Source organism: Glandiceps talaboti, chromosome 1, assembly GCF_964340395.1.
Source record: "Glandiceps talaboti chromosome 1, keGlaTala1.1, whole genome shotgun sequence".
NCBI classification, from domain to species: domain Eukaryota; kingdom Metazoa; phylum Hemichordata; class Enteropneusta; family Spengelidae; genus Glandiceps; species Glandiceps talaboti.
In genome coordinates, this window is record NC_135549.1 from 10,637,634 (window position 1) to 10,650,692 (window position 13,059).

The 13,059-nt window shown below is 36.6% G+C and overlaps 1 protein-coding gene across 1 annotated transcript; it reads left to right on the plus strand.

Annotated features, from left to right (window-relative positions):
- Nucleotides 1–364: 364 nt before the first annotated feature.
- LOC144432982 (aminopeptidase N-like) lies at nt 365–12,811 on the plus strand. Its single transcript, XM_078121298.1, has 17 exons — nt 365–1,035; nt 3,305–3,581; nt 3,954–4,074; nt 4,559–4,713; nt 5,133–5,246; nt 5,626–5,763; nt 6,902–7,033; nt 7,838–8,013; nt 8,651–8,745; nt 9,182–9,315; nt 9,614–9,817; nt 10,186–10,262; nt 10,616–10,726; nt 11,144–11,311; nt 11,605–11,733; nt 12,302–12,374; nt 12,644–12,811. Exons 1-17 carry the CDS (start codon nt 365–367, stop codon nt 12,809–12,811), a joined length of 2,943 nt encoding a protein of 980 aa, XP_077977424.1.
- Nucleotides 12,812–13,059: the final 248 nt, after the last annotated feature.

Sequence of the window (13,059 nt, forward strand, 5' to 3'; positions counted from 1 at the left end):
AATGTCATAGTGCATATAGAGTTGGTATCAGAACAATCAGGACGACCGGACATTGATCCCATTCTGGATGTGATAGGGACTTGCTATCGGGTCATCAATGATAGAGAAAAACAATCATTAAAATTCCGACCAGGTCTCATTAACACTGAAGATAATAAGTCAACTTAAATACGTTGATAAAATACTACCGTATCATATCAACTCATGCCATCACTTGTCAAGCTCAGCTATCTTTAATATAGGTGGTATTTGTTCTACAGACACACTAGTTACAACTTACGTGTAACCAGGTCAGTTGCCATTACATAGTATGTTAGAGTGATCTCTTCACCGGCGTACTAAAAAAACGTTATATCGGTTTGATATGGCCTCCTCCGGCTACACATCGAATTATTATGACGATACAAAAGTTGACGCGGCAAAGAGAAACGGTTGCTTTGTAAAGAAAAGTACAGTATACATTGTTTGCTTCATATTTGTCTTGGTTTTGGTCGGGGTTGCATGTCTATTTTATTTCGTACCGGACCGAAGTTGTGACGAAGACATAGTTAATTATCCTGGGGACAACGATGGACTCCCACAGATACCAGAAGAATCGCCGGACTCTCCAGACCTCGGCGACTACGACGGAAGGCTACCTACAGCGTTAGACCCACAGAACTATTGGCTCAGACTTCAAGTATACTTGGACGCAGAAGATCGCCCGAGACAGTTTGAGTACGACGGACAGGTTAAAATAACACTTCTATGTGAAGAAGCTACCGATGTGATCAAACTTCATCAGAGATTTCTGACGATTGATTATGCTTCTATCTCTGTTACTAAGATAAGTACCGGTCAAACTTTAGAAATCAAGAACTCCAGTCCTTCAGACGATCGATATGAGTTCCTTATCATCGAAATGGAAGACATGTTAGAGGTGAACGAGCAGTATCTTTTATCAATTACATTTATCGGTGAATTGAGTTTCACCATTCTGTATGGATTTTATAGAAGTTATTATACTGTGGAAACAGAGAGTGGGACTGAAACAAGGTAAGTTCGGTAAAAAGGAATTATATGTACATTTCTTTAATGACACGGGTGATTAAAAAACCAGGACTATACCGTGACCATGTAGTTAAAAAACTGTAAGGCAAATTTCAGAGAAACGCTGCGTTCTGTTTCTTTTTAGCTAGTGTGTACGGACTATCGTGCTGACGGTCAAGTATCATGGTCCTAGCCGAACCAAGTGTTTATCAGTCGATCTTGAAGATTCGTTAATGAATTGCCAATATCATAAGCCTCGTACTGTCCCATCGAAAAGTCATTTTTGATTTACCGGTATATTTTAGCAAAATTAATTTCCATGTTTATTATCTTATACTCTATAGTGGGAAATGACATATTGAACAAATAGTTAGGTATGATATGACAGAATATGCTAATGTATCTGTATAGTAAGTTTGTATATGGAATTAATCTGGGACCCTATTTGCGATAACGTACACGCAAGCTACGAGGGTAACATAGTCATGTTTCATTCAAGGCCAATAATACAGTTAATATGTCATGATGTCAAAAAACCTTACATCATGATGTCATAAGATCACAACATGACAACTGAAACAAGGAAGAACTTTCGATGTAACGTTTAGTGTGACTGTGACATCGCTTCAATATAGTTGTTACGATCCAAAATATCGTGTGAGTGCTGGAGTGCTGAGATAGAACGATTGGGACGCTTCCCGTACAACACTAAACCTCGCAACATTATGCTGGATAAATTCAGCCTTGTTTCCTGTAAATGTAATTCAGTTGAGCGAACTGGTATCAAGTTGAAATCAAAGTTTGTAATAATTAGTTAGCCCAAAAAATTGATTAACCAGAGTCTTGTTTTGTAGACATGTATCATAAAATAATCACGCTAAGGGTTAGGGTTGGCATAACGCAACCCATAGACCCTCCAACGTTGGTGGTGGTGGTGGTGGTGGTGGTGGTGGTGGGGGGGGTCTATGCGCAGTCTACATATTTACTACTAGAAAAAATGGTTTGTATAAATTTGATAGTTTATATTGAAGCGTTTGGATGATGAAATCTCGTTTATAACCTTTACGCCTCAATGTGACATTTTCGTGATTTACATCGCATTGGAGCAGTCATTGGCAGCGTGTTGTCAGTTCGAATCGATAAGTTGATAACCCAATTATAATCCTGACAGAAAAGATACGCAACCAACTAATAAAAAATTGTAGCGGGAGGCCCTGCCTTGAAATATGTATTGGTGGGTTTTTAATGCATTTGAATGCATGGTACCTTTTTAAACTTTATAGCTTAATGTAATATTAGTAATCGCATTCTAAATATCCCGACGTTCCTCACTACTGACTGTCCCTTACAGGCACAAGTACGTATCCTAGCAACTACACAAACCCTCGTGGAAAGGTGCGATATCGGGTAATAACCTCTTGGTAGACCACGTACAGCTGAAGTATGAATTTGTAGTTTTAGCTAAGACTATTGTTGTTAGTCCCACTATTACAACTATCATTGTAACCCCGACATAATACAGCTCCCGCCCAATCTTATTCATGGCCAAGGTCGAGCATATGCAATTTTTAAATCACAGCAATTACTTTGTCATAGTCGACCGGTGAGGGCTCTTTACTAGTCGTTTATCATAATTCTACCAAATTTCAGAAAATTGTTTATTATATCATATGTTATGAAGAAACACTGTTGTCATATGCTAGTACAGGGAATATCAGTTTCTGTTATAAAGGAAAATTCCAGTCACAGTTATGTCTGTCTTTAGTATACTTATATTCAGTGTGGTTACTGCTACTGCAACTTATTTTGGGTGACAAAATAACAGTTCGGTAACTTATTCAACTTATTCAAAGATTTCAAAGAAGCCCTGCTTTACTTGGCATGTATTCAGTCGTTTGGGGAATTTCCTCAGCTACAAGGTGCAATTGGTATACCCGGGTCTCAGACGATGACATCATGCATACCCCAGTCTCTTTGCCGTGACACTATTTGTATCTGTCAAGACAAAGAGGATAGCTAAGGGTAAATGTGATTTCATAGACAGATTTCTAATTTTATCACATAAAAACATAAGTTGATAGCAGTAATCAGTACAAGTATACTTAAGACAGGAATAAGTCTGATTTGTAGTTTTGTTTTCTCCCAATCTGCCGACACGCAGTTTCAGACAGTGGTCCATGTTATGAAGAAATAAGACTAAATACTAGTAATCCCAAAAAATACAGTGACTCTAAAAGTACATCAACAAGTAGATATTTTTTTTCCATCCAATCAGATGGCTGGCGACAACACAGTTTCAGGCTGCAGCAGCCCGGAAAGCATTCCCCTGTTTTGACGAACCAAGTTTTAAGTCTACGTTTGATGTCATCCTCGTTCACCGACCAACTAGATCAGCACTGTCAAACATGGAAGAAATCCGGCAAGTGGAAATTGATAACGGAGAGTGGTTTGAGACACACTTTGATACCAGTGTACCAATGCCTGTGTATTTGATAGCCTTCCTTATAAGTGACTTTGAACATTTGGAAATGTATACCCCGAAAGGAGTGTTGGTACGTGAATTATTGTGGTACAACACTTGGACCTGATGTCAATCTAAAGTTCTGTCAGTCGACATGCCCACCGATCATGACATTGACTTCTAAATGCAGTATATGAATGAGAGAGAAAGAGAGAGAGAGAGAGAGAGAGAGAGAGAGAGAGACAGACAGACAGACAGACAGACAGACAGACAGACAGACAGACAGACAGACAGACAGACAGACAGACAGACAGACAGAGAAAAGGGAGAAATAGATGGACAGCAAGAGAGAGGATAGAAAAAGACGTGCAAACAGGCACAGACACAAAGAGCACACATTAACAAGTTGTTTTTCCAACATACATTTATTGAATCGAGTTTTCAAATTGCTATACTGTAACAGTTTCGTGTTTGGGCAAGACCTGAATATATCCATTCGGCCAACTATTCCATGTATGCTGGTTCCAAAATACTCACGTCATTCGCTGATACGTTTGAGCAGCCCTATCAACTGACAAAAATGGGTAAGAATAACTTAAAGTGAGCATTCATTTGTTATCTGAACATTTTGTTGTGTAATCTTTAACACTCAGACGAATGATGTCTCATCGAAATGGATTCGTCTACCCAGAATGCATTGGAGCTACGTTTACTAAATATTGTAAACTTCATTTAGGTAGAAAGCACCTCGGATAGTAATTTCCCTGAAATCGAAGTTCTTCAATTCTCAGTATTTGGCGGACATGTTAGATTCTGAAACGACTAAATTTTAATATTTTGTAAGGTGACCCAACTTTTTTTATATTGACTTTAACTGAAAATAGGCTGGAGTTTTATTGAAGAAAGTAACAACAAAAAGTTTATTTCCGAGGCACATTGTACATTAATAGTCTTTTGTGTATGATTTTCCAACCTTGTAATAGCAAGCTGAATATGGCTATTGCAGTCACTACAATGGTTTCAGCAGTAAAGATATAAACCTTTAATTTTCTATATATCTATATTCAGACATGGCTGCGATACCACAGTTCAGTGCCGGTGCAATGGAAAATTGGGGACTGGTTCTGTACAGAGAATCTGCCATGTTATACGATCCAGAAGTAAACATGCCAGATCGTCGTGAATATGTAGCATCTATTGTTGCCCATGAACTTGGTCACATGGTAAACTGTCAATTTGTGAAGTTTAGAATAGCACCGAGTCTTACTGTAAGCCTTCACGTGAGAGAGAGAGAGAGAGAGAGAGAGAGAGAGAGAGAGAGAGAGAGAGAGAGAGAGAGAGAGAGAGAGAGAGAGAGAGAGAGAGAGAGAGAGAGAGAGAGAGAGAGAGAGAGAGAGAGGTGATAGGCGGGTAGATAACGATTGTGTTATGAGTTACGACTGATGAAACAACGGCGATCGCCACTCATTTTATTTACAAACATGAGCATTGCTGTCCCTAGTAACTACCTCAGTCTGCGTTTAAACGTGAATAAACAAACAAAACCTAGTAAGACTCCTCACTTGCATCGATCGATTAATTAAAAATCATTATTTCGATAAATATATTAATTTTCCTTTCACATATTTATATTTACTTTTAGTGGTTTGGAAATCAGGTGACTATGGATTGGTGGGACCATTTATGGCTAAATGAAGGTTTTGCAACTTATAGTGAATATACAGGTATAAATGAAGTGGAGCCTGAATTTAAACCAGTAAGCATATCATAATATCACATATCTTGACCACGTTAATTGCAGATTTAGATACAACCCGCGAAAAAAACCCAGAGTGGTTTACTTTCATGAAGTGAGCATCTTGTGTCTCGTTTGGGAATTTTAAAAAAGTAAATAATTCGTGTGATATGTGGATGTAGTATGATTAAATCATTCCATGACGATAGTTCGACAATGTTGGTTTATTATAACTGCTAATCAACATCCGTCATTGACACATAAATAGTTCACATTTAAGTGTGTAGAAAAACGACTGAATATCTTTGACATATACTAAAGGTAAATAAAGTTTGTCCGCATAGAGTAATGTGGAGGTTACTTTAATAAAATGACAAATATAAATCTTATTACATTGCAGTGGGATACATTTTTGACATATGCCATGTATTCGGCACTTCGCTCCGATTCAAGTTCCAGTAGTTCCAATCCACTTGTTAGAGAGACAGGGTGGTTGCTCGAAGCCAATATGATGTTTGATACAATGTCTTACTCAAAGGTAATCTTACATTGAAATATTGCACCTAACTGTCTTGAAACTGTTTAAATACTATCTCATCAACGTGTTTACATATAGCTCCTAGCACCTGTTTTCAAATACCTTATCACCTACCCGACGAAATCCCAAAATTGACATTTTCAGTAATTATCAACACATCCGAGCTGTATTCTTGACTGAAAGCATAGAAATGCTGTTTCCAAATGAATTAATTACAAAACTTTGGATATAATGATATTTATCTAAATAAATATGAAATGTGTTGATATGGTTATTACTACACTTTAAGCAGTGCACTAGTGCCATAGTATATATCTATAAGGAGGAAACTGGAGTACCTGGGAAAACATATAAACTGTGTTCGGTAGGGTTAAACTGGTAGTATTATAATTTGTAATCAAACCAAACCAGCGCTGGGCAAGTCCAAACCCAAACTGCACTGTGTCAGATGCATACACTAGGCCACGTACTCCCTTTAAAATTTAGTATTCGTAGGCTATGTACAATCTCTTTTGAAATGATATATTCGTCTTCCAGGTTTAAAAATTAGAATACTTAGTGTAAAGGCTCACTAGTATTGATAAGTTGTCGAGGGACTAAATAAACCAATTTTACTTAATTAATTTATGATAATATACCACCTACGCATGTACTCTATTGTGTTCACAAATTCATCAGTGTTATACATTTTTGATCTGCAGTATTGTCGTTTTTTTATCAGAAAGTTCATGATTGTTAAACATTCCTGTATGCAATATTGGCACTCGGGTTCAGTCAGTTACGATAGTTTGTAAGCTATCCATTTGTTATTTGTAGCAATGAGTGTTTAAGACGTCTTTTCAAACTCTAAATCTCTAAGTGTTTGTTATATGACAATATGTAACACTCCGTCAGTGTGGATAGTAGGCTTGTGTTCAAGACTACTATCCACTACTATCTAGCGCAGATCCAAGACCTTGGATCTGCGCTAGAAAGATTGCTAAACAAAAGGCGAAGGGTGACAGTACATTTGTTGGAGCAACTCGAGTCCATTATGATCTAGCAGAATTGTCCGAGGGGCTAGCAGCTAGACTATGTGGATATATAGGAAAATATTGTTATACTTTGTTTCAGCGTCCTTGTTGTTTTGTTCCTGTAGGGTGGTTGTCTCATTCGGCAATTCCAATGTTTTCTGGACAGAGATGTAATCTTACAGGGTCTGAAAGATTATCTAGAAAGGTATAAATATGATAACGTTGTCACGGACGACCTGTGGGAGATGCTTACACTGGTGAGTAGTATTGGAATTTACACATGTATTCATCCTAATGCAATCTGTGTGATATACATTCATCAATGTAAATGACAATAACATGCCTTATAGGAGCTGATATGAAGCTATCTGTAACTATTTATAGACGATATGACTACACTACTCTGGTACGTTTAATTAAAATGTGTCTGGTGGAGACCTGTGTTTTGCAAAAGGGTGATTGATGGAAAGTTTTTGTGTAATTATTTCTCGTTTTTGTCAAATAAATGTTAACATTTTCTTAATTGATTTTGTACATTCAACATCAAAATAATTCAAAAAGGTTGGTGTATTGTTAACTTAGTTTCTATTCTGGCAACATTTTCCTTGAAGCAGCACTAGCTGTTTTGATTATACACCATCATGGGGTTATTGAAGCATCTATAGATAAACCCATAACACGGTAAAAAAATAAGTGACTTTGTTTTTTTTATGGGACAGATCCTATAATGAGTAGCTCCATCAAACAGAACACGTTGACTTTGCACACACGTATCAATTCCGGAGACACGCCGTGAACTAATACGTAGCAATCGCTGTGACTGAAAGTGTATGATCTAGCTTGTGCCTGGATATGGAATAATTTAGTGAGCACTACCGTATGTAGGTCTATCTAGGCAAGTCAAAACTAACATGCTGCCATATTCAAACATGTCACTACACTATACCTACAGATACAATCATTCACTAATTATTAAACTGAACAATTTTAGCGAGGTTGCTTGGTGAAAAGAATCTTCCAGTTGCAGCTAATGCAGGTTTAAACTTTATTTGACATTAAAGGCTGACCGTGGTCGTGGTAACACTAACGTCAAGCTTGTCATGGACACTTGGTCATTACAAGCTGGTCATCCAATAGTTACTGTCACTCGGTCATCACCAGAGGTCGCACATCTTACCCAGGAACGTTTCTTCAGTGATCCAAATGATGACAACGACTACAGTTGGCCAGACTTGGGGTGAGAGATTTTTTTTATATAAATGGCGATTTGATGTAATATATATTTCGTCTCCCCCTTTTCTTTATGGGGAAGGGGAGATCGTCGTCTATTTTATATCGGGGTTTAGCGACAACAGAGAACAAACACTTTTAGACACTATAAAGAGAAAGCGACATTTAGATAAATTGTACATACGAAATCAGCCTTGTAAATATTTTGTGATCGTAATGGCTGCGTATAACATGATGGCTATCCCGTCAAACATCTAAATCTTATGTTATTTACTATACATCACCTTTGTTTATAAGTTTCGTATTACCATAAATCTATTGACGGTGCAATATATATATATATATATATATATATATATATATATATATATATATATATATATATATATATATATATATATATATATATATATGTGTGTGTGTGTGTGTGTGTGTGTGTGTGTGTATATAGTGATACATAATATTACGCTCTGCCACTGCGGTATAGAGCACTGTCTTAGCAGATTGATACCCACCGAGTTATATATATATATATATATATATATATATATATATATATATATATATATATATATATATATATATATATATCCCAACCAAATAGTCAAAAATGACCTAAGCTTATTTATACATTTTGTGGACAGATATACGTGGTATGTTCCTATTACCTACACAGCTGGTATTATGGGTCAAGAAGGGTTAGATAACCCACACAGAGCTTGGATGAACAAAGAACCAGGTAATTATGTGAAATGAACATACCAACACTTGTGTTTCGATCCTTTAAAGACATTTTTCGCTGATACAAGTCAAAATATAATATAGTCTAGTCTGTGTCGATCAATTGAACGTTCAACCCGCTTCTAGGAAAAAATGTATTCCAGAGATGCTAGTATTATTTGTGGTTTCTTTGTATCCGTAACCACTTTTCAACCAGATGTTTTGATGTATAGAGTTTTGACATTATTGCAGATTGGAAGTTGTGGATAAAACGACTTGCAGTGCGAAAAGCACTTTGCCCAATCAAAAGTTGTTTTCGTGCTTTTATTCACGTGAGTTGATAGGATACTTGTATGTAGTTGTAATAACATTTGACTATGCTAAATTGCTTACAACACTAAAAACATGATGTTCTTTAACCAATCCCCAAAATGTACACGTCGATTGACCTACAGCGGAGATTGACCTCAGTGACGTCAGCGAAAATGATTGGATTCTTATGAACATCAACAAAACTGGATTTTATCGTGTTAATTATGATGATGATAATTGGAATAAATTAGCTGAACAACTGAGAGATGACCACGAGGTAAAACTACATTAATTTGATAAACAATGGGTGTCGTCTCAATCTATACAGCGTCCCATGCACATATATTAATTGTACCACAATGTTAATGTAACTCGATCATTTTCACCAACATATTATCATTCTGATGCCAAGGCAAATGATACAGACTGTTTTGACAACTAAGCAAAGCGATGAGTATCTTTCTTCATTATATTTCTTTTTTCGAAAATTTCAAAAAATATTGTACTTTATAGAGAGAAAATGTATAGGGTGTTGAAACATTCATATGCCACATGATGAATCTTTTACCGTACAGGTCATTCCAACACAGAGCAGAGCTTCTCTACTGGATGACGCTTTTAGGGTATCTCAAACCTTTCATACAGACCATGTTAACGCCCTCAAGTTGACAGAATACCTACACGAAGAGAAGGAATACATACCGTGGGATCTGATTTACCGCGTTTTGCCGTATACTGACCAAATGTTTCTTAGAACTGCAGAATATGGAATGCACGAAGTAAGTCAAAAGGCCAATTACAATGATAATATAGGTACAAATATTAAACTATTTGTTTAGTTTGGCTTATTAATGGGAAAAAACAAAGAAATGTTATTAAAAATATTATTAATATTAACAAGATATTGGATGACGTTGAAGCTTTACTCGAAGAGATTGTCAACACCCCGTATATGTCAGTCAAATCACGAAATAACAGATACACAACTTGTGGCGAAAAGACGTCTGATTATCTTATCCTATTTTTCTTTACCTTAGAATCTAGTTAATGTAAATGTAGTCAAATCAATGTTTAGGGTTGTTATCTATTTCGTCTATCCCTTGTCTATTGATTTTTTTATATAATCCATCTCTGATATTTATTTTAGAACTATTGGCGATATCTAGTATATCCGAGTTATGAACATTTTGGATGGAATTTTAAAGAAAGTCAACATCTTGATTAGTAAGTCTGACTTCTCTAATATCTTTAATGGTGTAAGTTGGATATTTACAAAATCACAGAATTACAATCGAGTGTACAAACCAAGAAATACTGTCACTCAGTAGGCATTGTGTTCTTCATACATGTCATTACTGTGCCTGGTATCTTTGTTTATATTGTTATAATATGCAGATATGGATTACAAGTGATAAGATACAACGTTTGATATATTAAACAGTAAGATGGTTGTCTCATGAAGGCAATATACTATTACTTAGCGCATTTTATGTGAGTAGTTTAACCCGACTAAACTAAATACTAAACTCCATACGTTGGCACTGTATATCATACAACGTTTTACTTCTTGTCTGTAGCTACCACCGTGATATTGCAATTGAAATGGCCTGTCACTACAATTACATAAACTGTACAGATCAGGCAGTTGTTTTATTCCATCAGTGGATGCAAGACACAGAAAACAATTCGTAAGTTAACAGTTAACATAAATCAAATTAATGTATTTTATGTCATGACCGAGACACAGCTATATTTTATTTTAGTTGAAGTTATAACTAGACTTGTGTACACTATGTATATTAAATCTAGAGTGTCACACGATTACCTGATCGTTTGAAGCATGCAGTAAACGTTGAATGCACAGGATATATACAACTGGTTATAACTATAAATACACATATATTATGTGATCACAATTACACAGTAAGCAGTTTCAGAATATATTGTTCATGGTTCCAAGAATCAACAGGACAGAGTAAAATATAGTTAGTTTGCAACGGTAAATTATAAACGAATGCGACGTTCGGATCCATCTAGTACGAACGTTGATGCAACGGAATTCATAAAATTGATGATATTGTCTGATATGGTCACATTTGTTGTAGAATCAGTGTTGAAGTAAGGAGTGCTGTGTACTGTGCTGCACTTCGACATGGAGGACTAACAGAATGGGAGTTTGTATATGAACGAGCAGGAGATGAAGGAGACAGTACTGAATTAGGAAGATTAGAGTCTGCATTGGGATGTACTAAAGATGCTTGGCTTCTTCAAAGGTTGTGTAATTTTAATCATGGCTTTCTGTTGTCTTCCTACAATGATTGTACATGTATCATTGCGCTCCCCTAACTTTATAAATATGTTTTCGCACAGGTTGCAGCTATCACCACATGTTACTACATAGAATTCAATATCATGCGTAATCTAATTAATTCAAAGTTTACGAAGTGGAACTTAAAAAGGTGGTCATTTTAGATATGCAAATTTTGAACCAGTAGCATTATAATATCCATACCATATCCAGTTAATATCTAAACATTTTATCGTAGACTTATTGTTGAAATTCTAGATATATGGAGGATTATCATTCGAAGGACATGGCGGCGGCGGCTATAGGAAATTGCCGAGATAAATCAGCCCAGGGTTTCTCTACAGCCTGGATGTATACCCTCACGCAGTTTGACTCTCTACTAGAAAGGTAATGTTTAAAATTTAAATAAAGAGTGATAGCGGTAAGGATACTTGGTCGAAGTAAGAGAGTCCCACACATGCCCCATCATAACATCGTCGTACACCACAGCCCTTTTTACGGCACCGTCCAAGACTCGCCGCCAAAAGGTCGTAAACCACAGCCACTTTTACGGCACCATCCAAGACGCTCGATATTGCGCAGTGTCGCGGAAGAAATGTCAGCTCTGGTTTGCGAGAATGCATGATGAGTGACAAAATGCAAGGAAGTTTGGATTTTTTATGTATGTTTGTAATTTTTTGATGATCTTATACGCCATATGTCATGATAACGCAAAACGAAGAAATCGAGATTATCGCGAGATTTGCCGAGAGTGGAATGAACGTGTTCTTTCTCGACTGCACTCATACATTTTATGAAGCTTTGTGTCTATACTAAACGTCTAGGCTAAACTATACATTTCCTATAGTTTGCATATTGTAAGTACGTTTTAATATCAAAGACTACAAAATCCATTGATTTATATTGATTGAGTAATTTCAATATTAATGTGATTTTTTTTTATCTTTCATTGCAGGTATAACGTTACCGCATATTCGATCGTATGGGATTTCGCTCCGTGGATGAATACAGATTATGACTTACAGCAGGTAGAGATCCTAGGATTTAGTATTATGTTGTTGTTGAATACTGCTAGAGAGAGAGAGAGGGAGAGAGAGAGAGAGAGAGAGAGAGAGAGAGAGAGAGAGAGAGAGAGAGAGAGAGAGAGAGAGAGAGAGGGGAGGGGGGAGGGAGAGGGAGAGAGAGAGAGAGTGAGAGTGGGGGGGGGGGGGACAGAGCACACACACGACGTTCAATAGAGGCGAAGACAAAAGTTACTTGTGGATCGTTTTCAACATTTCTTTATATCTCTCTGCAGTTATTGGCGTTCGGAAGGCAACATAGCGATATGCCGGAATCTGCTGCGAGTGGATTCTACAATTCTGTTGAAAAGGTCGAGACAAATATCAAATGGATGATGAGAAACAAAGAAAGTGTAGAAAATTGGTTATCAGAAATCACGACCAAGATTGGACTTGTTATTTGATTTTGATTTTTTTATTGCGTAATCCGTAAACCTTCACTTGAACTGAACGTGGTCACCACTATGACTTTCATCATATGGGTTTTAACACACTTTTATACAATTACAAAGCGTTGTTATTTAGTTGGCCATGTTTTATTTGTATGTTTCTTTACCCTGTTTGATATTCTTCACTAATTTGTACAGTAACATTCAAAGCCTTTAGAGTAGTACCATCAAACCATGGAAATATTACACTTCAACAGTTACAA

Bases quoted from the DNA above. Each gene is read 5' to 3' on its own strand.
- LOC144432982 (XM_078121298.1), top strand. From the start codon at position 365: ATGGCCTCCTCCGGCTACACATCGAATTATTATGACGATACAAAAGTT. The intron at 5,247-5,625 runs GTAAGCATATCA...ATTACATTGCAG, and splicing joins TGGAGCCTGAATTTAAACCA to TGGGATACATTTTTGACATA. The intron at 11,734-12,301 runs GTAATGTTTAAA...CTTTCATTGCAG, and splicing joins TTTGACTCTCTACTAGAAAG to GTATAACGTTACCGCATATT.